A 22,692-nucleotide genomic window follows, 5' to 3' on the forward strand; every position below is an offset into this window, starting at 1 on the left:
TGTTTTGCCCAGTTAGTAATACAGCATTAGGATTCAGATTTTTCATTTTAAAACAGTGTTAGTAGTGCTTGATTCACCCACTCTACCGCAAGGTATCTTGACAAAAACAGCTATGCTGAGCACATTCATGATCCCCAGAGGATACAACAACATGATTTTGTCTCAGTTTTTTTCTTATTGTAAAGGACAAAAGGTGTGACTGAAAGCCCCAGAAGAACTCTAATAAGTGCAAAAAGTTCTCAGACTTTGATCCAACACTTTCAACATTCACAACATTCCAATGACAAGGGGTCACTAGTTGGACTGTACTATTTTGCTGTCATTACATACATTACGGTCATTATTCTGCTACAGGAAAACAAGTTGGTTCAAGCTACACTTTCTTACCTTTCTCATCTGTATCCTAGGTCTGTTCTGTTCTAAACTGTAGTGGCTGACATGAGTGTGTTGTTGCAGGCTATCATTTACACACACACGGTCAGTGTTATGTAATCTGATCCTGATCTCCTCCTGAACTCTACTCTCCATCCACGTCTCCTTTACTGAAGGAAGCAGAGAGAGGCTAAGCTATTTTCAGAAACATGAAGCACAACAAACTTTTCTCTTGCTGTCTTTGCTGTTTACATCCTGGTGGAAATTTTGGTGATTTATGGACAAAATCTCCTGTCAGTGTTGTTAGCAGATTCCATGTAGACAACAGAAACTTTGCATTTCTCTCTTAACTCTAAGAGCTCCTAAATGTAATTTATTTTTATTACAGGGAGTCAAAGCCTCTGTGTTAGTTTATCATCCCATAAAATAAGATATATGAAATATTTTGGATGGATCGCAGATCTCTGATATTCACTATGTGTTACCAGTTCCTCTGTGGATTTTGAATGAGTTTAATTTGTGTAAGTGACATTGCTACTTGTGCCAAGCCCTTTCCCGCACTTCTGAAACTGAAACATAAAATGTATCACTTCCTATGTGGCAGAGGATTTTTCCCAGGAAAGACCTCCTGACTTCTACCAGACATAGCAAATGTAAACACTTTGATGAACTGACTACTATGAACTCAGTAATGCCGTGTCACATTTCAGAGAATGCATCAGCCTATGAACGTTGGGTCATTGAAACGACTGAACTTCCACCCTTCTCCAAATGGAAGTCTACAGAGGATGGTCACAAAGACCAAATTAATGGTTTTAGTAGTTCTCAACTCATAGAGTCCGAAATTAGCAGGAATTTGCCCTCCAACAACAGATAGAGGTCAATAGCCAAGTTCATCATTAATTATGATTAGTGGCCACTTGGTCGAATGACATTAACAAATGCATTATATATGATGTTACAGATGTGTGATGTTTGCTCTTCTTTCAATTAAGAAATACTACAGAACTGATGCTAGTAGCATCAGTACTGACCTTTTTACCAGACACCATTCTTGTTTTTGAGCAGTTACTTCTCACACACATCACATAGACCTAGCGTTAAACCACACCTGTAGCCCTTGTTGTAGCTGCTAGTAGTTCCTCATAGGGCGCTGACTGGTCGGAACCACTGTGTTCAGACACAAGCACTTCGGTTTAGGTCTGGTAAGATGGAGTCCATCCAATATGATGTAACTGTTCATGAACTGTTGATTTTGCTAAAATGGGACACAGATTATGTTCAATCACTCTTGTGTCAGTCATGTCCATTGGTGCAAAGTTTTAACCTTTTTTTCTGATTTCTATTTTAAAATGGCATGGTGTCCACCTGGGTATAATCCAAGTGATTGTGCTGTGAATGTAAAAGTCCTATCATCATGTCATGATCTCACTCAAACCCTCATGTAACCCTCTGTTTTTAATGTCTCAGTTTGGTTAGTGGAATGACAGAAATTGCCACCAATCCACATTTTTCTGAAATCTTTACATAAAGGTTGCTGCTCTTGGGTCAGTATGTCAGTATGTCTGAAGTGTGATCGCCATCATCATCACCCATCAGACAGTAATTTGTTTTATGAGGCAAATGGCAGTTCTAGCCCCACAGGGGCCAGCTGTTGTTTTACAGAGGCCAGTTAAAGGAAGATAAGATTCCTGTAAGATTTACAGGCATCTAGGGGTGAGATTGCAGATTGCAACCAAGGGAAACACCTTAAAAAAACTTGCAAAAAACTAAAGGCTCTATTTAGAGCCAGTGTTTGATCTGACCATTCTAAGCTACTGTAGAAACATGGAGGTTCAACATAGTGAACTCTGTAGAAGAGGACACACTCCTTCTGTAGGTAAAAACAGCTCATTCTAAGGTAATGAATTTACTTTAAGGAAACTTATTTTCAGGTGATCATACACTAAGGAAAACCTACCAATGAATATTACATTAAGTAGCTTAATTAGGAACTGAAGACACAGTCACTTACATCAAAGAAACAACACAGTCCCAATTCAATCACAAACAAAACACCTAAAATATTTTGTTTTGTTGTCTCTCCCTTTTGTAAGTGTAGGAGTTTGGATTTGTTGGGGTATCTGTTTGATGGACTGATGAGTTGGCCTTTTGTTTGTGACGTTAATCTTGTGGTGTGTACCAGTACATATAAATGACATGGGTGAAGAACAATTAAATTTCAATTCCCTTTTTTTTGTATAGCGCCAGTTCATAACAGAAGTTATCTCAGGCCACTTTTCAAATAGAGCAGGTCTAGACCGAACCCGTTATTACATTATTTACAGAGACCCAACAGTACCACCATGAGCAAGCACTTAGCGACAAGGGCAAGGAAAAACTGCCTGTTAAGAGGCAGAAACCTAGGACAGATCCTTCAGCTCTAGGTGGGTGGTCGTCTGCCTCGATCAGTTGGGGTGAGAGAGAGAGAGAGAGAGAGAGAGAGAGAGACAGAGACAGAGGTAAAGACAGAAGGACAGAGGCAGAGGTAAAGACGGAAGGACAGAGACAGAGGTAAATACAGAAAGACAGAGACAGAGACAAGGGATTTAAAAAGAACAGTTAGGCTATTGAATGAAGAGCTTGTCTTTATTATTATCATTTTCCTTTTTCAGATGGAAAAACTTGGTGGAGGCAGGAGGTGTCGACTACCCAGCATCACCTGAAGAACTGGAAGGTGAGTGTGTGAATATATGAGAAGTAGGCCAGTGGGATTTGCCGGCAGACTGTTGGTATATACGTTTCACCATCGGCCAGCTTCCACTACATTGCCCATTTGATCTGACCCTTACCTTGCTGCTAGACAACGCAGAGAAACTAATTTTATAAGTGATGTTAAAATATTAACCTTACCTGTGTGGTGAGAAGGTGTCATGTGTCAATTAAGTAATTAAAGAGATGCAGGTGATGGCTGCAGGTATCCCACAAGGCCGTGGGGACAGGGCCTCTATAGGCTTAAAGCCAGACAAAATTTCCATGTCAAAGAGCTGATAGGGGATAGATCAGCTTACCTATGGTACGTTTTAGTTTCCACAAAGTATGTAACACTGCATATCCCTGAATTAAATGCAAATACTAAAAAGCCAACTTGCTGTCTCTCTGCAGCCTTTTATTTCACCAAGCAACTACTAAAAGCCAATGATTTACTCTTGTCTCACTTTGTTACTCGCTTCAGTCTCTCTGCCATGATGACCACAGGGCAGCTGAGCCCAGCTATGGTGCTCGCTAGCCCGGCTACGATTCTGGCACACCACAGGTGCAACTCCCCTCCCCAGGCCTGAAAAATATTTTCCCCTTGACCGTACAAAGCTCTTTACTAGCAGTGTAAACACCAACACTTCTTCCAGTGCTCCAAACTCCTAGTCCTGGTAGCACAGATAACTGAGCTAACCAGTTGATGGTAGTTAACATTACAGATAGCAACAGTTAGCAGTTAGCAGTTAGTGTTACTTTAGCAACAAGTAAAGCTTTCTGTGTCGTGGCTGAGGCAGAGGACATCAGAGGGAAAACCAGAAAATTCCACAAAATATGATCCAACATAGATAAGGGTGCGTGATAGTGATGTGTCGGTTTTTTTTGTAAAGTAATAAAAGGCAGAATGATATGATGATCTCCACGCCGCTCCGTGCATGCAGTTGGTTTTAATTGTCCAAATGTCAGTGGTGGGCATTAACAAAGCAAAGTGTCCTCTTTTTAAATATCTATGCTTAAATTTTTACAGGTGTTTCTATCTGCTTTGTGTTGTAGAGTGGTTCTATGAGCAAGTTAGTCCATTCATTGGGTGGTTTCAGAGAGTTACAAGGGTCTGGAAATGGAATGAAAACAATTGGCTACAGCAATTTAATGATATTAGAAAATGTAATTTTTTACTTTTGAATACTTCAGTACAAAGGGTGTATTGAATAATTTAAGTGATATATGTGTACACATACAAATCGTAAGTCAAACAATGCTAAATTTGGCTGAATTATAAAAGGTATAAGTGGTCAAATGAAGAGGTGCTTGGGAGCCTTTTGGGAGCCGAAAGAGCCGGCTCTTCTTGGTGAGCTGAGCCAAATAATCTGGCTCACTAAAAAGAACCGGAATTCCCATCACTAGTGTGTGACAAGAGAGCCAGTCAACCCAGGTTACAGCGCAAGAAGAGGCGTACAGGGCGCAGAGTGGAGATAACAGAGCACCATTCAACCTATTACAACTCATCATCAAAATGATCCTGAAAATGTTATTTTAAAGTGGTCTCATGGTGATGAAACCTAATGATTGCTTGAGTTTTCATCTAACTGGTGCTACCAGCTATCTAGTGAAATATAGTGAAATACTAACATTCATGGTTCCCATTGGATTGTTTTTACCACCAGTAGCACTATCTTTTTCAATTCAATTCAATTCAATTTTATTTGTATAGTGCCAATCCATAACAGAAGTTATCTCAGGACACTTTTCAAGTAGAGCAGGTCTAGACCGAACTCCTTATAACATTTACAGAGACCCAACAGTACCACCATGAGCAAGCACTTGGCGACAGGGGCAAGGAAAAACTGCCAGGAGCAGGCCACCCCCTCCCCTTTAGTGGGGTCATCTGCCTCGACCAGTTGGTGAGAGGGAGGAGAGAGAGAGAGAGAGAGAGAGAGAGAGAGAGAGAGAGAAATCTCCACTAGAAAAGGCTGCATGAAAAATGTGCTCCTGAATTCATCCAATCCAATCCAACTTTATTTGTTAAGCACTTTAAAACAACCAAAGTTGACCAAAGTGCTCATCTCAAACATGGACCTAAACAGTGCGACATTTTGCAAAAAAACCATCGAATTTTCTTCAAAAAGGACTCTAAAGAAAAGGTAAATACTTTATCAGCAGAAGAAAGAAAATACCATTTTTGGATATATTTTTTAAATGAAAACAACCAGCTGACTGTCAAAAGCTAGCTGGCAACTGTGTATCAACTGCTGTAAGCTACCACCTGCCACAGTGTAGAACCTTTCTAAGGAGGAAGCAGGCTAAATAAGATAACAGAAGACGTGTTTTATGAAGATAAGGAGGAAAAGAACAAACCAAAAATCATAACATTAATAACTGTGTTTAAAGGCTAAAAAAGCTAGCAACAGTAAAGAGTTAGCCCACAGTAAACAAACAAAGTGGTCGCCATGGAAACAGCCAAGCAGAGAACAGAGAGCAGGGAGGTTAAATACCCTGCTCTCTGCAAGAGTGCAGCAGCCAGGGAGAAGTTTAAGGAAAAGACACTTCAGGAGAACAAAGAAGTCTTGTTCACAGACTACGCACTACACAAAGAAGGGAGGAAGAAGAACAACCTCATATTCTTCACAGACTCCATATACATCTGGAAGGAAAGTCTATGCAAGAAATATCCTTAAATCTCCAGTGAGGGCATCGGTTCAGGAGGCCGGTTGAAGATTTGTAAGGATAAACACATGAACAAGGATGACCCCCTGCTCACCATCACCTACTACACAAAGGGAAAGGTGATGGTCCAGGAGGGCAAAGCAAACTTGAAATCCTTTGAAGAAGTTTTCTCCCTGATCAAAGCTGAGGTGGACACCAAGAGGTGCAATGTTCCGTGTGACAGTGAAGATGACGAGAGCCCAACAGAGAACCCCACCACCTTGTCCATCTCTGCCCCTCCCACACCTGCCAGCTCCTGAAGGAGAGTATAGCCCTGCTGGAGCTGGACTTTGCTGAATTCAAAGAGCTGACCCAGGCCAGGCTGTCTGGCCCCTAGACAACATTGTGCAGCAGCTTCAAGAGGAGCTCCAGCAGCTCAAGAGAGACAACCAGGCCTCGACATCTGAGCTAAGAGGAAGTGTAGAGGCACTAAAACAGGAGAACAGTGTGCTCCGGGCCAAAGTGAAGGAGGACACTGAGAACAGAGAAAGGAACCAGGCAAGTCCGACACCTGACAGACCAACTTTCAACAGTCCCCACAAAGACAACTACAGAGACAGAGACACAGACTCTCCCTGCTAGTCTTCCAAACCCCTGCCTTGTCTCTGTCCCACCATCTCTGCTCTGCACCCTACCAACACCCACACAGCCAGCTCCCAACAGTCAACTCTGTCCATCCCAGCTGCCCTCCACTCAGCCTGAAGAACAAGCCCCACAAGTGGTCCTGCTGGCTGACTCAAACGGGAAATTCCTGGAAACCAACAAGCTTTTTCCTTTTAAGAAAGTGCTGTCTAAACGTTGAAGCACCACAGGCCAGGCAATGAAGCTGTTGAGAAAGGAGACCCTCGGGAGCCCTCAATGCCTGATGATCCACACAGGAACAAACGACCTGCACAACCTCCGAAGGGACACTGCTGAGGCAGTGAGAAAGATGGCGGAGCAGGCCACCAAGGAATTCCCTGACACCCGCATCGTGATCTCCACCCTGCTGCCTAGGACAGACACCCCTCCTCACGTCATCCATGTCATCAATATGGAGATCAGAAGAGGTTGTGCCACCTTACCCAACGTCCACCTGGCCCTCACCTGGGACCTCTACGATGGACTCCATCTACACAGAGAGACGGTGAATATCTTTGCAAAGACCCTCAAAGACACGGCCCTAGGACGCAGCCCTTCCACCCTCTCTTCTACCAGAAGCTTCAGAGACCATCACAGACCCCCAAGATATATTTACTCAGAGCACTTTCAAATTTGAGTTCCAAAACAACATGGACATATATTTGTTAGTTAGTAATAGTAATAGCAATAGTAGTAGTCAGTACAATGGTAATATTATTGAAAATAGTACATTTCATGGAATTAATATCAAATTATTATTTTAAATATATAGATAGTAGGTTTTTTAAATATTTGTCTCACTATACAGGTTCATTTTGATTGTTTTCTTTTTTGATGCGTTCATTTCATATAAGCTGTTGGAATATTCAGGGTCTCCACTACCCTGATTTCATGAAATCTATCAAAGACGTTGATATCATTGTATTCACAGAAACATGGTGTCAAGATGATTTGCTCACTCACTGTCCCCCAGGATATAATGAAGTCATAGTGCCCTCCATAAAACTAAAAAACACACGCAAGGGCAGAACATGGGGGGGGATTTTGGTGTGGTATAATAGAGATCTTTGCAATCAGACCTCACCAGTAAAACAGGGTAAATCGCACATTTGGTTGAGGTTAGATCAAACCCTAGGCATAACCGATAGGGATCTATACCTCAGTGCAATTTACATACCCCCATCGGATTGTCCTTATTTTGAAGAGGACATTTTTGACACCCTTAATTCAGAAATTGCCTATTTCCAAGCCCAGGGAAATGTACTTCTAACTGGAGGTCTGAATGGACGTACCGGAATTGAACCTGATATCATTGACACACAGGGCAACAACCATGTATTCGGTCAGGCCCCCTGTTTACCACACCAAACATCACCCGTCGGAATAACCTTGACTCAATATTAAATCAAAGTGGCAGGGAGATGCATCTCTGTCGGGCCTTAGGCCTGTACATAGTTAATGGTAGGTTCAGAGGGGACTCTTTAGGGAGGTTCACATACTCCTCAGCTCTTGGGTCTAGTGTTGTAGACTATGCAATCACTGACATGGACCCCTCAACTATCAGTGCATTCACTGTCAGACAGCAATCCCCCCTTTCAGACCACAACCAAATTAATGTGTTCTTTAAATTGTCAGGTCAAATTAGTGACACAAAAAGGGAACCCAGTAAGCTGTATAAATTAAATCCTTCTTACAGATTGGCCCCAGACAGTGTAGACAAATTCATCAAGGCTTTGAACTCCCCTGATTTGATGAATTGCATATCAATATATAATCAAAATCATGTCCCTACTAGAGATGGGGTAAACAAGGCCATTGAGGATATCAATATGATATTTCATAAGGCAGCTATTAGGGCTGACCTGATAATGCAAAGACGGAGACCTGTTAAAAGGCAAAATACTGACAAATGGTTTGATCAAGAATGCAAAACAATCAGAAAAGAGCTGAGAAAAATAGCAAATGAGAAACACCGCCAACCGAACAACCCAGCCCTGCGCATTCGATACAATGAAATTTTAAATACATATAAATACACAATTAGGATCAAAAAAACAAAATTATACCCAATTGAAACTTGAAGATATTGAGAATGCCATTAACCAAAATCAATTCTGGGATATGTAGAACAAGTTCAACACAAAGCAAGAGCAGACATTACCCATCCAAAACGGTGACATCTGGAGATCACATTTTGAAAATCTGTACAAAGACATACCAATCAATCAAATCAATTCAGATCAATATATAAGAAAAAATCAAAAAATCAAACCCTAATAACTACCGTGGCATCTGTGTCAGCAGCTGTCTAGGTAAACTATTCTGTAGTATTCTTGATACAAGAACACTAGATTTCCTTGAGGAACAGTCAATCTTAAGTAAAAGTCAGATTGGCTTCCTCCCAAAACACCGCACCACCGACCATGTATATACCCTTCACACTTTAATCAACAAACATGTACAACAAACTAAGAATGGAAAAGTATTCACCTGCTTTATTGATTTCAAGAAAGCTTTCGACTCTATTTGGCATGAAGGGCTCTATTACAGACTTTTAAACTGTGGTATAGGTGGCAAAATGTATGATCTGGTTAAATCAATGTATTTTGGAAAACATGTGTGCTGTTAAAATTGGAGACAAACTAACTGATTTCTTCCCCCAGAGAAGAGGCGTTCGGCAGGGTTGCAATCTAAGTCCGACTTTATTTAATGTGTATATAAATGAACTGGCTGTTGAGTTAGATAAATGTGCTGCTCCCGCCCCAGGTGTCATGAGAACAAACACCAATTTACCATCAATAATCATGTCATTGAACACAGCATGAGTTATACCTACCTTGGTATAACCATAACAGCATCAGGGAGTTTCAACATGGCAGTGAATGCTCTAAAAGAAAAAGCTCGAAGAGCTCTATATGCAATTAAGTTTTTATTTAGTTTTAATTAAATTTATAATTTCCATATTCCAAAAAATATATATATTTGATAGTGTCATCCAGCCCATTGCGCTATACGGTAGTGAAGTATGGGGTCCACTCAGTCATCAGAGCTTTACCTTTTGGGACAAACATCCAACAGAATCTCTACATGCAGAATTCTGAAGATACATTTTACACGTAGACAGAAACACACCAACAAATGCATGTAGAGCAGAATTAGGCAGATACCCACTGATAATTAACATTCAGAAGAGAAAGCTCAACTTTTTTAACCACCTGAAATCCAGCCCCAGAGACACCCTCCACTCCAAAGCCCTCCAAACCCAAGAGCTGAGCCCAGAAAAGAGTCCCCTATGTCAGTTGGTACTGAGGCTAACTGCCCCCTCTCAGACACACTCTGACCAGCCTCACAACAACACTGCTCTACAAACTGTAATCAGAGTAAAGCAAATGATAGCACAATGTAAAGAAAGCTATCTGGACCATTGGGAAGAAACAACTAAAAGCCAATGTAGATTGGAATGTTATCTTGCCCTTAAAAGAGATTATGAATGAGCAGAATATCTCTCTACTGTCAGAGATAGAAAGCAGAGACAGATCCTAACCAAGTACAGGCTCAGTGACCACAAACTGCCAATCCAAACAGGAAGACACAAAAAATCATGGCAACCAAAAGAAAACAGAAAATGTGGTCCCTGTTGGACAGGTGAGGTTGAGACAGCAATTTATCCTACAATGTACAAAATTAAATGGCACGAGAAAAATGTATTTGAACAAGTTCAGCTCTTTGGTTCCAGATTTCAAAGAGCTGAACGACCTCTCCAAATTAAAAATACTCCTCGGAGAAGGAGAGCGGGCACACCTTGCTGCCCAGTATGTATTAACATTCCACAACCTGAGGGACAGTGAGTGATCAAGGCGCACACACACACACACACACACACACACACACACACACACACACACACACACACACTGTATATAACTAATATAATGTTCATTATGTATATATCTTTCATATTGTGTATTGTCTGAATATTTCAACTTATTGTATTGTATTTTGATGCTTTGCTTTGGCAAAATAGTTTTTTAAGAATAAACTTTAATGCCAATAAAGCCCATTTTGAATTTGAATTGAATTGAGAGAGAAAGAGAGAGAGAGAGAGAGAGACAGTTACACAGCAACAACAGTAGCAACAACTACACTAATAGTAGTAACTGATGATGAACATGAAGAAGATGATGACGACGACAACAGCAACGATGGGGGACAATGAGCAGTGACAATAATAATAATAATAATATCAGTGATATTAGCAATGGCAGTCAAGCAGGACCATGGCAGGAGGCTCCACCAGGATCCATGAGAACCTGCGAGACGAGAAAGTACAAGAACTCCGTGAAAGAAGTGAAGTTAGTAACATGCATTAATGGCACATGAATGAGTGCAGAAAGAGAGAGAGAGAGGAACAGAGGGGCTCAGTGCACCGTGGGAAATCGCCCGATAGTCTAGGCCTATAGCAGCATAACTAAGGGATGGTTCAGGACTCACCTGATCCAGCCCTAACTATAAGCTTTATCAAAGAGGAATGTCTTAAGCCTACTCTTAAATGTGGTGAGGGTGTCTGCCTCCCAAACTACAACTGGAAGCTAATGTTTTCAAGAGTGAGTCTTTGTTTTATTAGTATCTCATGCAAGTGTGCAAGTACATTGTGATACTGACATTGATAACATGCCAAGAAATGTAGCTACCTCTGTTTTGCTTTTTTTTGTTTTATGCTTGGCAGCCATACTTCTGTCCAAAAGTACCAATGAATCGGGTTTCTGTTTCTTTTTACGATAAAGTGCAAATAAATCAGTGAATCTTCCAGCTTCCCTCCATCCAACCAGCCAGCCTGCTGACCTCCAGTATGTGCACCTTGATATTGTCAGGTGATGCTGTGGGTGGTGGCATCGTTGCTGACACTGGTGGAAGATGTGTTTTCTGAGGACGAGAATAAAGAAGCTCAGTCAGATCTCCAGGGTGTCCTCAGGCATCCCTCCTGGTCTCCTGCAGAGGAACTGGAACAGGGCAGAGTCCACACACCCTGGTCTGAAGCTGTTGGTAAGTATTTCATGTTCTTGTTTCATCAGCAAGGTCTCAGCACGGCTACAATCTACTCTTTGTTGTTGTTGTACTAATATTAAGCTTATTATTAGCATAGATAACCTAAATATCACCTCCCATTTGGCAACATTTTGTGGTTACACAAGGTTAACCACAAAATATTAGAGTTAAAACCCAATGTTAGTCTTCAAATAACATCTTTGTTCACATGTCTATTAGCTTGATGGTAGTCATATATATGAAGTTCACTGCTACTAGATGTGGCACCAGCATCTCAGACCAAAACAATGCACAAATACAGTGCTACAGCTGACCATACTCTCTTGCCCAGTGGCAACACAAAATATTTTCTTCTGGCCATGTTACACTGGCTAACTGCAGGGATACAGTGCTACGCTTTTATAAGTTCATGAGGGCACTCTTCATTCTTCAGTCTTTTCATCCGTCATTGTACCCTTACTTACTTTTTGTGCAGCTAAGACGCTGAAAACATAGCTTCATAAATCTGAAATGGAGGCCATAAAATAGCAGCATGTCACTCCTGGATGATTAATATAGCCTCTGGAAATTTGCCTGGTAGTTTTCAACACTGAGTATGACCTTGGTCGACTGAGCGAGGGCCCCTGTGTGTAACAGGATAAAAATAATCAGTTCAACCTGCAGGTTCCTGTCATGCATCACAGTCCTGTTCATCACAGCTAGCACAGAAATTAGATGAATGAATGTGGATTGTGTGTCTGTTTATTCTACCAGTCAGTCTGGTAAGTAGCCAAACCAGACCTCACTTTTGTATCTGATGAATAATACCTCATCTAATAATACAAATTCATATTAAAAAATCTGAAATAATTCAGTCAGTTTAAAGGTGTGTACTTCAAGCATCAGTCTGCCCTAGTTGTTTTAATAATTAATAATCTTTGTTATTTTAAAACACAGAAAATAAATCAGAGTAAATGGGCTGTATATGCTGTATCCTGTACAACCAGCATGCAGGTTGAGTAGATGATATGATACAGTCAAGGATGACATTTTGTCCACCACTTGAAGTTCATAGGATCATATTGTGGATGTTGAGATAGTAGCAGAGAAGATGGGGGGAAAAGCTCTGTTTACTAAAATTCTGGAAAAGTAGTGGAAGACCTGTTAGTCATATTGTAGACATGTTAAAGACCCAGTCCAGAAATACATGCTTTTTTGCATTTGATTAGGAGAGACGGCATCCATCCCACTTTGGATGGATCGGCTCTCTTATCTAGCAACATGGCGAAGTTTATTTCTAAAACCTGACAGTCCAGAGTTAGGACCAGGAAGCAGAGCTGCTGTCTTACACACTTCTCTGTGCTTTCTTTAGAACAGTCACCCACCCAAACCCCCATAGAGACTGTGTCTGTCCCCCGACCACCTAAATTATTTAAAGAAATAAAAACAAGAGGAGTTAAAAACCTAATAAAAATTAAAACTAACTGCTCAGTAGCACAAAATAAGAGAATGAAATGTGGACTGTTAAATATCAGGTCTCTGTCCTCTAAAGCTGTTTTAGTGAATGAATTATTATCAGATTATGATATTGATTTACTTTGTCTTACTGAGACCTGGTTGTCCCACGAGGAGTATGTTAGCCTAAATGAATCCACCCCCTGTCCCCCGTCATAATAATACTCACATTCCTCGACTTACCGGCCGAGGAGGTGGAGTGACAGCCATATATGATTCGAGCGTTTTAATGGACCCTAAACCTAAACTAAATTATAATTCATTTGAAAGCCTTGTTCTTAGTCTTTCTCACCCAAACTGGAAAACACTGCAGCCAGTTCTATTTGTTATAGTGTACCGCGCTCCTGGACCGTACTCTGATTTTGGTAACACTTTATAATGAGTACACACTATTAAGCATTAGTTAAGCATGAATAAATAATGAATTCATCATTTATAACGCATGAATACACATTAGTATGTAGTTTATAAACACAGTTAAAAATGTTTTATTCATCATTGATAAGCACATTAGTTATGGATTAGTAAATACTGAATTCATCATTTATAAAGCATGATTCTGCTGTAAATAGTCATTACTATGTGGCTTATAATCACAGTTATAAATGTTTTACTCTTCATTGTACTGTACATTTCTGCATGCACTTGCACATCCACTATTCAGACATGTATTAATGATTAGTGACTGTGTTAGCAGATGTTCTATAAAACCCACAACAAATTAATTTTCTAATGATGGCCTATAAACAGTTATTAATGCAGGAATTCACAGTTACAAAGCACTACTCCTTAATTAAGTATTTTGGACTTATCTGCTTTGTTTGGTAGCATTATAGAATAAAAGCTAAAGTGAGCACTATCTATGGCTTATTAAGGATTTAATAAGTGCATGCAGAAATGTACAGTACAATGAAGAGTAAAACATTTATAACTGTGATTATAAACCACATAGTAATGACTATTTACAGCAGAATCATGCTTTATAAATGATGAATTCAGTATTTACTAATCCATAACTAATGTGCTTATCAATGATGAATAAAAATGTTTTAACTGTGTTTATAAACTACATACTAATGTGTATTCATGCGTTATAAATGATGAATTCATTATTTATTCATGCTTAACTAATGCTTAATAGTGTGTACTCATTATAAAGTGTTACCCTGATTTTATATCTGAATTCTCAGAGTTTTTATCAAGTTTAGTCCTTAAATCAGATAAAGTAATTATTGTAGGTGATTTTACTATTCATGCGGATGTTGACAATGACAGCCTTAGTAACGCATTTATATCATTAATAGACTCAATTGGCTTCTGTCAGAGTGTAAATAAACCAACTCATTGTTTTAATCACACTCTTGACCTTGTTCTATCAATCAATATTGAACATTTAATAGTCTTCCCACATAATCCTTTCCTATCTGACCATTATTTAATAACTTTTGAATTCATGCTATTAGATTATAAGCCATTAGGCAAAACTTCCTACAGCAGATGTCTATCTGACAGTGCTGTAGCTAAATTTAAGGAGGAGATTCCTTCAGTTTTTAATTCAATGCCATGTCTGAATTTAACAGAGTCCTATAACGACTTTAGTCCCTCTGAAATTGATAATCTTGTTGATAGTGCTGCAGGCTCACTACGATCAACATTAGACTCTATCACTCCTATAAAAAGGAAATTATTAAAACATAGGAGACTAGCACCGTGGTACAACCACCAAACCCGCCAGTTAAAGCAAATAGCTAGGAAATCTGAAAGGAAATGGCGCTCTTCCAAATTATCAGTATATCGCCAAATTTGGCAAGATAATCTTAAAACTTTTAAAAAGGCCCTCCGTAATGCCAGAGGAGCCTATTATTCAGCACTAATAGAAGAAAATAAGAATAACCCTAGGTTCCTCTTCAGCACTGTAGCCAGGCTGACAGAGAGTCACAACTCTATTGAGCCACATATCCCCATAAACTTAAGTAGCAATGACTTCATGAGCTTCTTTTATAATAAAATTATTACTATTAGAGAGAAAATTAATCACCGACTGCCATCAACAGTTATCAGTGACTCTCCAAGTTCAGGGACTTTTACTAATGTAAACTTAGATATATATTTAGACTGTTTTTCTGCTATCGAGTTAACATCAATAATTTCTTCATCAAAGCCATCAACCTGTCTATTAGACCCGATCCCAACTAGGCTGCTTAAAGAAGTCGTACCCTTAATTGGCACTTCTTTACTGGATATGATTAATCTTTCTTTATTATCAGGATATGTACCACAGTCCTTTAAAGTAGCTGTAATTAAACCCCTTCTTAAAAAGCCCACTCTTGACCCAGGGGTTTTAGCCAACTATAGACCAATCTCTAACCTCCCCTTCCTCTCTAAGATTCTGGAGAAAGTAGTCGCCAAAGAGTTGTGTGACTTTCTACATAAGAAAAGTTTATTTGAGGATTTTCAGTCAGGATTTAGAGTTCATCACAGCACAGAGACAGCTCTGGTTAAAGTTAATAATGACCTTCTGACTGTTCTGACAATGGACTTGTCTCTGTACTTGTATTATTAGATTTTAGTGCTGCATTTGACACCATTGACCATGATATTCTTTTACGGAGACTTGAGCATCAAATTGGCATTAAAGGAACCGCACTAAGCTGGTTTAAGTCATATTTATCAGATCGTTCGCAGTTTATACATGTTAACGATGAATCTTCAATAAATACTACAGTTAGTCATGGAGTTTCACAAGGTTCTGTACTTGGACCAATACTATTTACTTTATATATGCTCCCTTTAGGCAACATTATTAGGAATCACTCCATTAACTTTCACTGTTATGCAGATGATACCCAGTTATATCTATCGATCAAGCCCGATGAAATTAATCAATTATCTAAATTACATACATGTCTTAAGGACATAAAATCCTGGATGAGCTGCAATTTCCTGATGTTAAACTCAGAAAAAAACAAAATTCTTGTTCTTGGCCCCAAAAACCTTAGAGACTCGCTGTCCAAAGATATAGTTACACTAGATGGCATTGCTTTGGCCTCTAGCACCACTGTCAGGAATCGGGGTTCGATCCCCGGCTCCGGATCCTTGAGCAAGATACTGAACCCCAAATGCTCCCGATGCCGTGCATTGGTGTGTGAATGTGTATGAATGTTAGTTTTTGTTAGATGGACTTTGCCATCACTGTGTGAATGTGTGTGAAAGGGTGAATGTGGCACGTAGTGTAAAAGCGCTTTGAGTGGTCGGAAGACTAGAAAGGCGCTATACAAGTACAGGTCCATTTACCATTTACCATAATAGTAGTGACTGATGATGATGATGATGAACATGAAAAAGATGATGGCAACTACAACAACGATGGGGGACAATGAGCAGTGGTTATAGTAATAATAGTAACAGTACTAATAATACTAGTAATAATAACAATAATATCAGTAATATTAGCAGTGGGAGTCAAGCAGGACCATGGCAGGAGGCTCCACCGGGGAACCCCGGGGAAGAAGGGAAGTTAGTAACATGCATTAATGGGACATGAATGTGTGCATAAAGAGAGGGAGCGGATGAGAGGAGCTCATTGCATCATGGGAAATCCCCAATAGTCTAGGCCTGTAGCAGCATAACTAAGGGATGGTTCAGGACTCCCCTGAGCAAGCCCTAACTATAAGCTTTATCAAAGAGGAACGTGTTCTAATGGGGTAATAGGGTACTATGAGCTCTTTAAGATATAAAGGGGCCTGACCATGAAGAGCTTTGTAGGTAAAGAGGAGGGTTTTAAATTCTATTCTGAATTTTACAGGGAGCCAGTGCTGAAAAGCTAATTCAGGAGACATATGATCTCTTTTCTTAGTTCCTGTCAGTACTCGTGCTGCAGTGTTCTGAATTAATTGGAGAGTCTTTATGGACTTATTGGGGCAACCTGATAATAAGGAGTTGCAATAATCCAGCCTAGAAGTAACAAATGCATGGATTAGTTTTTCTGCATCCGTCTGTGACAGGATGTGTCTGATTTTTGTAATGTTATGTAAATGAAAAAAGGCAGTCGAAGATAACTTCAGGATTCCTAACGGTGGTGCTAGAGGCCAAGGTAATAGCATCTAGAGTAACTATATCTTAAGACAGTTAGTCTCGGAGGTGTTTGGGGCCTAGTACAAGAATTTAGTTTTTTTCTGAGTTTAGCATCAGAAAATTGCTGCTCATCGAGGATTTTATGTCCTTAAGACATGTTTGTAATTAAGATAATTGATTAATTTCATCGGGCTTGATTGATAGATATAACTGTGTATCATCTGCATAACAATGAAAGTTATGGAGTGTTTCCTAATAATGTTGCCTAAAGGAAGCATATATAAAGTGAACAGAATTGGTTCAGAACCTTGTGGAACTCCATGACTAACTTTAGTATTTATGGATGATTCATTGTTAACGTGTACAAACTGAGAACGATCTGATAAGTATGACTTAAACCAGGTTAGTGCGGTTCCTGCCAATTTGATGCTCAAGTCTCTGTAAAAGAATATTATGGTCAATGGTGTCCAATGCAGCACTAAGATCTAATAAATAAATATGAACTCAAAGACATAGAAGCACAAAGATGGGTACAAGTACTGTAGTGCTTGAAGCAGTTTCTGCATTGTGTCAATCACTGCTGATACTGACAGGCTGTTTCTCCTTTTATGAATCCATTTTTACAACAGTGATGAAAAATGTCTGAGACACTAAAGAATCACACTGAGACATTCTCATGACTGCACTCTCTCTAAAAACAATCATAATGTTTAGCACAGTTACATATGATTGTCTGAACATTGCCCAATTGAAATGTATTGAGGAATAGTTGTATAATTACATGAAATAATGCAAACCCATTTGGCTTGTTTTAACACGGCTGAATATGTACCTTAGTGGAGTTTCACTGAGAGGGTCCTCTGCTCTTCACCTGGGGAATATGTATGTGCATTTTTCTGTTGTTGTTTATTTCCTCATGATTACACGTTTCTTTTCATAAACATCAAGGTATGAACTGACAAGCACCTATGTTACTGTAAATGAGCATTCTACAGTGGTAATAACCATCCCCTTAGGAAATGATTGTGTGGAGGCATTTAGAGAAAGTGCAGGGCAAAGCCGTCCCCAGGTCAGGAAGTAGAAATTAAATCAGTCAAACACCTGGGCCAGGTCTGCACAGCCCAGTGGGTAAATCTTATTTAAAATGTTCCCGGTAACTGAGAAAGCTCCTGTTGGATTTCAGCCAGTTGCTCAGCTCCCCTGGTAATGACTCTGAATCTAGTGACATTTTCACTCAGCTGATAACCAGAGGAATTCTACTTCCGCCAAGGTTTCACCACCAATGTCTGCTTTCAATTTAATCACAAATGCTCTAGCCTGCTGGCTCATAAAAGTCCATTCTAATCTAGTGCATAAACTTAAGTGTGAGAAGTTTTTCACCTTTCTGTAAAGGCCAGAGCAGACATCTGTGGCCGTATTCACAAACCACCAGCAGTCCTCCTAAATAGCGTGAAAAATTCCTAGCAAAGATTTCCTCTTAAGAGCTAATCACAAAGCTGCTGGAAGCAACTTTTACTGAGGGACAGACAGAACCCCTGAGAGAACAGATCATGATATCATGTTTCTGAGTTAATTGACTCTGTCTGCAGTCATTGGTTGACAGGTGACTGGTCTGCCCCAGTCAATGTGAAATCAATACATAGGACTGTGAAATAGAACTAGATTACGCTAGATTAAATTAAATTAGATCAGATAAATTAAAACATTTTAAATTCAATTCAATTAAAATAATAATTCAGGTTACTTTAATTTGTTTGTAACTTTAAAAAGATTTTGTGTCAAATTAATTTTCTTGGTTACATTTAAAAATTACATTGGGGTGTGTCTCAGCTTTGTACCCTACATGTCCACATGTTGAGGTGTACTTGGGCACCCCTAGATTGCTTCAGATGGTCAGGCCAGCACCCTGTGTGGTACCTTGTAAAGTGCATTGGATAAAAGCACTATAGAAATGTAGCCATTACCATTTATAAAAATACTTTTATTTGTTTTATTTGACTTTTGATAACCACAGATAACAAACAGATTGTAGACTACCTGGGCTGTATAGTTGTGACATCATCACAAAGTCCTGACCCTCGTTTCAAGGCACAGTTTCTGAACATGAAATGTATGCATTTGTCAGTGGATTGAGCATTATGATACTTTAACAACATTTAAATATCACCTAGACGTGCTTTATAGTCACAAAATGGCAATCTTACTTTCTACAATATGGGACCATTAAATGACATATGAAAAATTGGATGGATGGATGGATGATGGGTGATTTATCTTTCTATCTACTTTGACTTCTTTTTTGACTGAATAAATCTTCATTCTTTGTTGTGCTAATTCTACAGATAATCTGTCGGTGGTCGGTGGTCATGATCTGAAGAGAAGAGTTTTTAGGAATAGTTCTCACAGACAGATATATTCCAAGGATATTCCAAGTTCATAAGCAGTGAAAACTGACTGCTGTTCAGAGCCAGTAGTGATCGGGGTTGGCGAAGTCTTGTAAATACACCCAGCTGACCACTTTTTTATAGCTTCAAATGACTAATTAAAACCAAACTCATCCAGCCCATTGGCCCATGTCCCATCTGCTAACATGGAAGGGGTGTGGTTTATGACCTATACTACCGTCAGACACCAGGGGGCAACTGAAATGTTTTGACTTCACTTTTCAGGGCTGTCATTTCGTCCATTTTTATGTATGTCAATGGTTGAGGGTCATTGCCTGTAGCACCTGACTGACACCTTCTTCTGACTTCTTTTTTTTTACTGAATCCAACAGTTCCAGTCAGTGTTTGTGACACCTGGTTGTTGCTCTCATGCAGAAATAAAAACAGCGTCCTCCTCTTCATCTCTCTGATACAGCTTACCATCATCCAGGATATTGTAGATGAGGGAGTTTAACTAACCACAGTTGACATGCCAAATGTGTTTTCATACAGCAGGAATTTGAGTGGAAAAGAGCTCTTTAACACATAGCTGTGTAAATAAAAGTGATACAAGATGTCTTTATGAACTTTTGATACCTCAAGCTTGTTCCCCTGTTATTAACCAGTTAGCAGAGTATACTTATACCATGATGCAGCTGCAATTACAGCTGCACTACAGTTTAGTTCTGATATTTCTTGGGATGTTATATTATTATATTGTGATGTGTAGTCATACAGGCTGCAGTACAGTAAGTTGACAGGTTTTGTAGCTGTATCTGAGTAAAATAAACATAAATGTCTAAATAAATAAATAAATGTAACCTTCTAGCCATCCACATTACTAATGACTTTCTTGTGTAAAATATCACGTCATCAAAAAGAGTGACTGTGACATTAATATCCTGCCCTAGAGACAGGAATGGTAATTTTAATAGAAGTTGTAATATATTTAAAGCTACACTAATCAAAATGTTTTCTCACTACTAAAATGTTTTGTGTTTTACGTGTTTTGATGTGAGAGACCCCTAGTGGCATGAATAACTTTTTAAAGGGTAAGTTAAATATTGATCCCCTGCGTTTTCGAAACTTCCACAGAAGTCAGAAATATTCAAATACTAGACACAGGAGCTATAATACTTGCATGTTGAAAGACAAATAATTGACTAGGTGTTCTGTGTGCGTTTCCTTTTTCTTGTAGAGGAATGGTCACTGACGCAGGGAAAGGAAATCCAGCAGAGCAGATGGCGGCGCTCCCCTCGTAATCCAAACTTACCCAGAATGTCACAGAGGAACCGCAAAAAGACCAAGAACAGTCGTGACTGCCACTTGGAGAAGAAGGAGATGCGGGTGAAGGATCTCGGCCTCGGCTACGACTCAGACGAGATAGTCCTCTTTAAGTACTGTGTTGGCACATGCCACAGCTCCCGCAAAAACTATGACCTGGCCCTCAAGGCTCTGATGGCCAATGGGAGCATCTCCGGCAAGAATGTCAGCAGTCACCCCTGCTGTCGGCCTATTCGCTATGAGACTGTGTCCTTCATGGATACCCAGACTACATGGCAGACAATTAAGTGGCTCTCGGCGGCCAACTGCAGCTGTGTGGGCTGATTGCAAATAATATTGTCTATCTGTAATACACACACATGCTCTTGTGTGAAAGAGCAGGACGCTCCAAGTCTGGTCTCTGTAGTGGGTGACTTGGACTTGGACCCTGGTTCATGTGGTCTGAGGAATCGGCCTGGGATGAGATCCACAGTGCAGTGGCCTGGACCGTCCCACCACTACTAGCTTTATCAATGGAGGTTCAAATACCTTCAGATAGAGCCTGGCGGCACCAGCAAGCTGTCTGGCTGTCTGCCACCAGCCTGGGGCCACCAGCAATAAGCATAGAGGAGGAAACTATCAGTACTGTTCTAGTCCATAGTGGATTGGATTTTGTCACTTTCATTCAGCATATAGAAGGCTTTTGGGGTAATGCAACACCCTCTGGCAGCCATGTTGGAAGTCTTTAGTAGTACCAGTTTTCTGCAGAAAATATGAGTAGAAGTAGAAGCTAGCATTTAAAGAGGCTAACTGCATGCAGACATTTGTGGCTGAAACATACAGACTCCAGCAGGTATGATGGTTCAAATGTTTCTTAATTTGGGTTCACAAATTATTAATTTGTGCCAATTAATTTACTGTAAACATTGTCATCTATTATGCTATCTATGAACTTAAACGGGTGTCAAAGATAAAAGAACCCTTAAATCAAAAACCTGAACCACTTACCAGTATCTCAATCCAAAATCAAAATAAACCTATTTTAATTGTCCAGTGTGTAACATTTAGGAGGATCTATTGTCAGAAATGGAATATAATATTGATAGGTATGTTTTCATTAGCGTATAATCACCTGAAAATGAGAATCGTTGTGTTTTTGTTACTTTAGATAACAGATGTGATTTGATATCTACAGAGGGAGCAGGTGCTTTTCTACAGAGTCCGCCATGTTTAACTGCCATGTTCCTACAGTAGCCCAGAACGGACAAAACAAACACTGGCTCTAGATAGGGCCTTTCAGTGGGCGGCTGTGGCTCAGAGGTAGAGCGGGTCTTCCACTAATCGGAAGGTTGGTGGTTGGATCCCCGGCTCGTCTCGCTCCATGTCGAAGTGTCCTTGAGCAATGAACCCCAAACTGCTACTGATGCTGTGCATCGGTGTATGAGTGTGTATGAATGATTAGTTTCTGTTCCTGTGAGCAGTTGGCACCTTGCATGGCAGCCACTGACATCACTATATGAATGTGTGTGAATGGGGTGAGTGTGGCATGTAGTGTACAGCGCATTGAGTGGTCGAAAGACTAGAAAGACGCTATATAAGTACAGTCCATCTACCATTTCAACCTTTTCACAAGTTTCATGGCCACTGTAGTTTCTCCTACACACTTAAAAGGCTGATGTGTCCTTTAAAGCTAGGCATGGTGGCTTTTACTGTTCATTAGAGTGAACATGTGTGATCCACCATCCAATTGCATAAATTCACCAAAATATTTATACTTTACTAATATACTTGATGAAACAAATTTAATTTGATGGTACAAATTACAATAAATTTTCATTTAACAGCATATTCTGGCAAAGCTAATTCCCTTTTATTTGAACTGCTGCTGTTGGCTGTAAAAAGAATAAAAACTAAATTAAATTAATATTCAAATAAATTACATTAAAATATATTTAAATTTGGA

At 39.8% G+C, this 22,692-nt stretch overlaps 1 protein-coding gene across 2 annotated transcripts in view; it reads left to right on the forward strand.

Annotated features, from left to right (window-relative positions):
- Window positions 1-22,692, forward strand: part of LOC127350832 (neurturin) — a 38,241-nt gene extending 15,549 nt beyond the window's left edge. For both annotated transcript variants that reach the window (XM_051377868.1, XM_051377869.1), the window contains exons 2-4: window positions 3,027-3,088; window positions 11,301-11,472; window positions 20,665-22,692. In XM_051377868.1, the coding sequence (XP_051233828.1) occupies window positions 3,027-3,088; window positions 11,301-11,472; window positions 20,665-21,074 (644 nt within the window). In that variant the 3' untranslated portion in view covers window positions 21,075-22,692. The remainder of the gene's footprint in view (window positions 1-3,026; window positions 3,089-11,300; window positions 11,473-20,664) is intronic.

The sequence above is a fragment of the Dicentrarchus labrax genome, unplaced genomic scaffold (genome assembly GCF_905237075.1).
Source record: "Dicentrarchus labrax unplaced genomic scaffold, dlabrax2021, whole genome shotgun sequence".
Classification (NCBI taxonomy): domain Eukaryota; kingdom Metazoa; phylum Chordata; class Actinopteri; family Moronidae; genus Dicentrarchus; species Dicentrarchus labrax.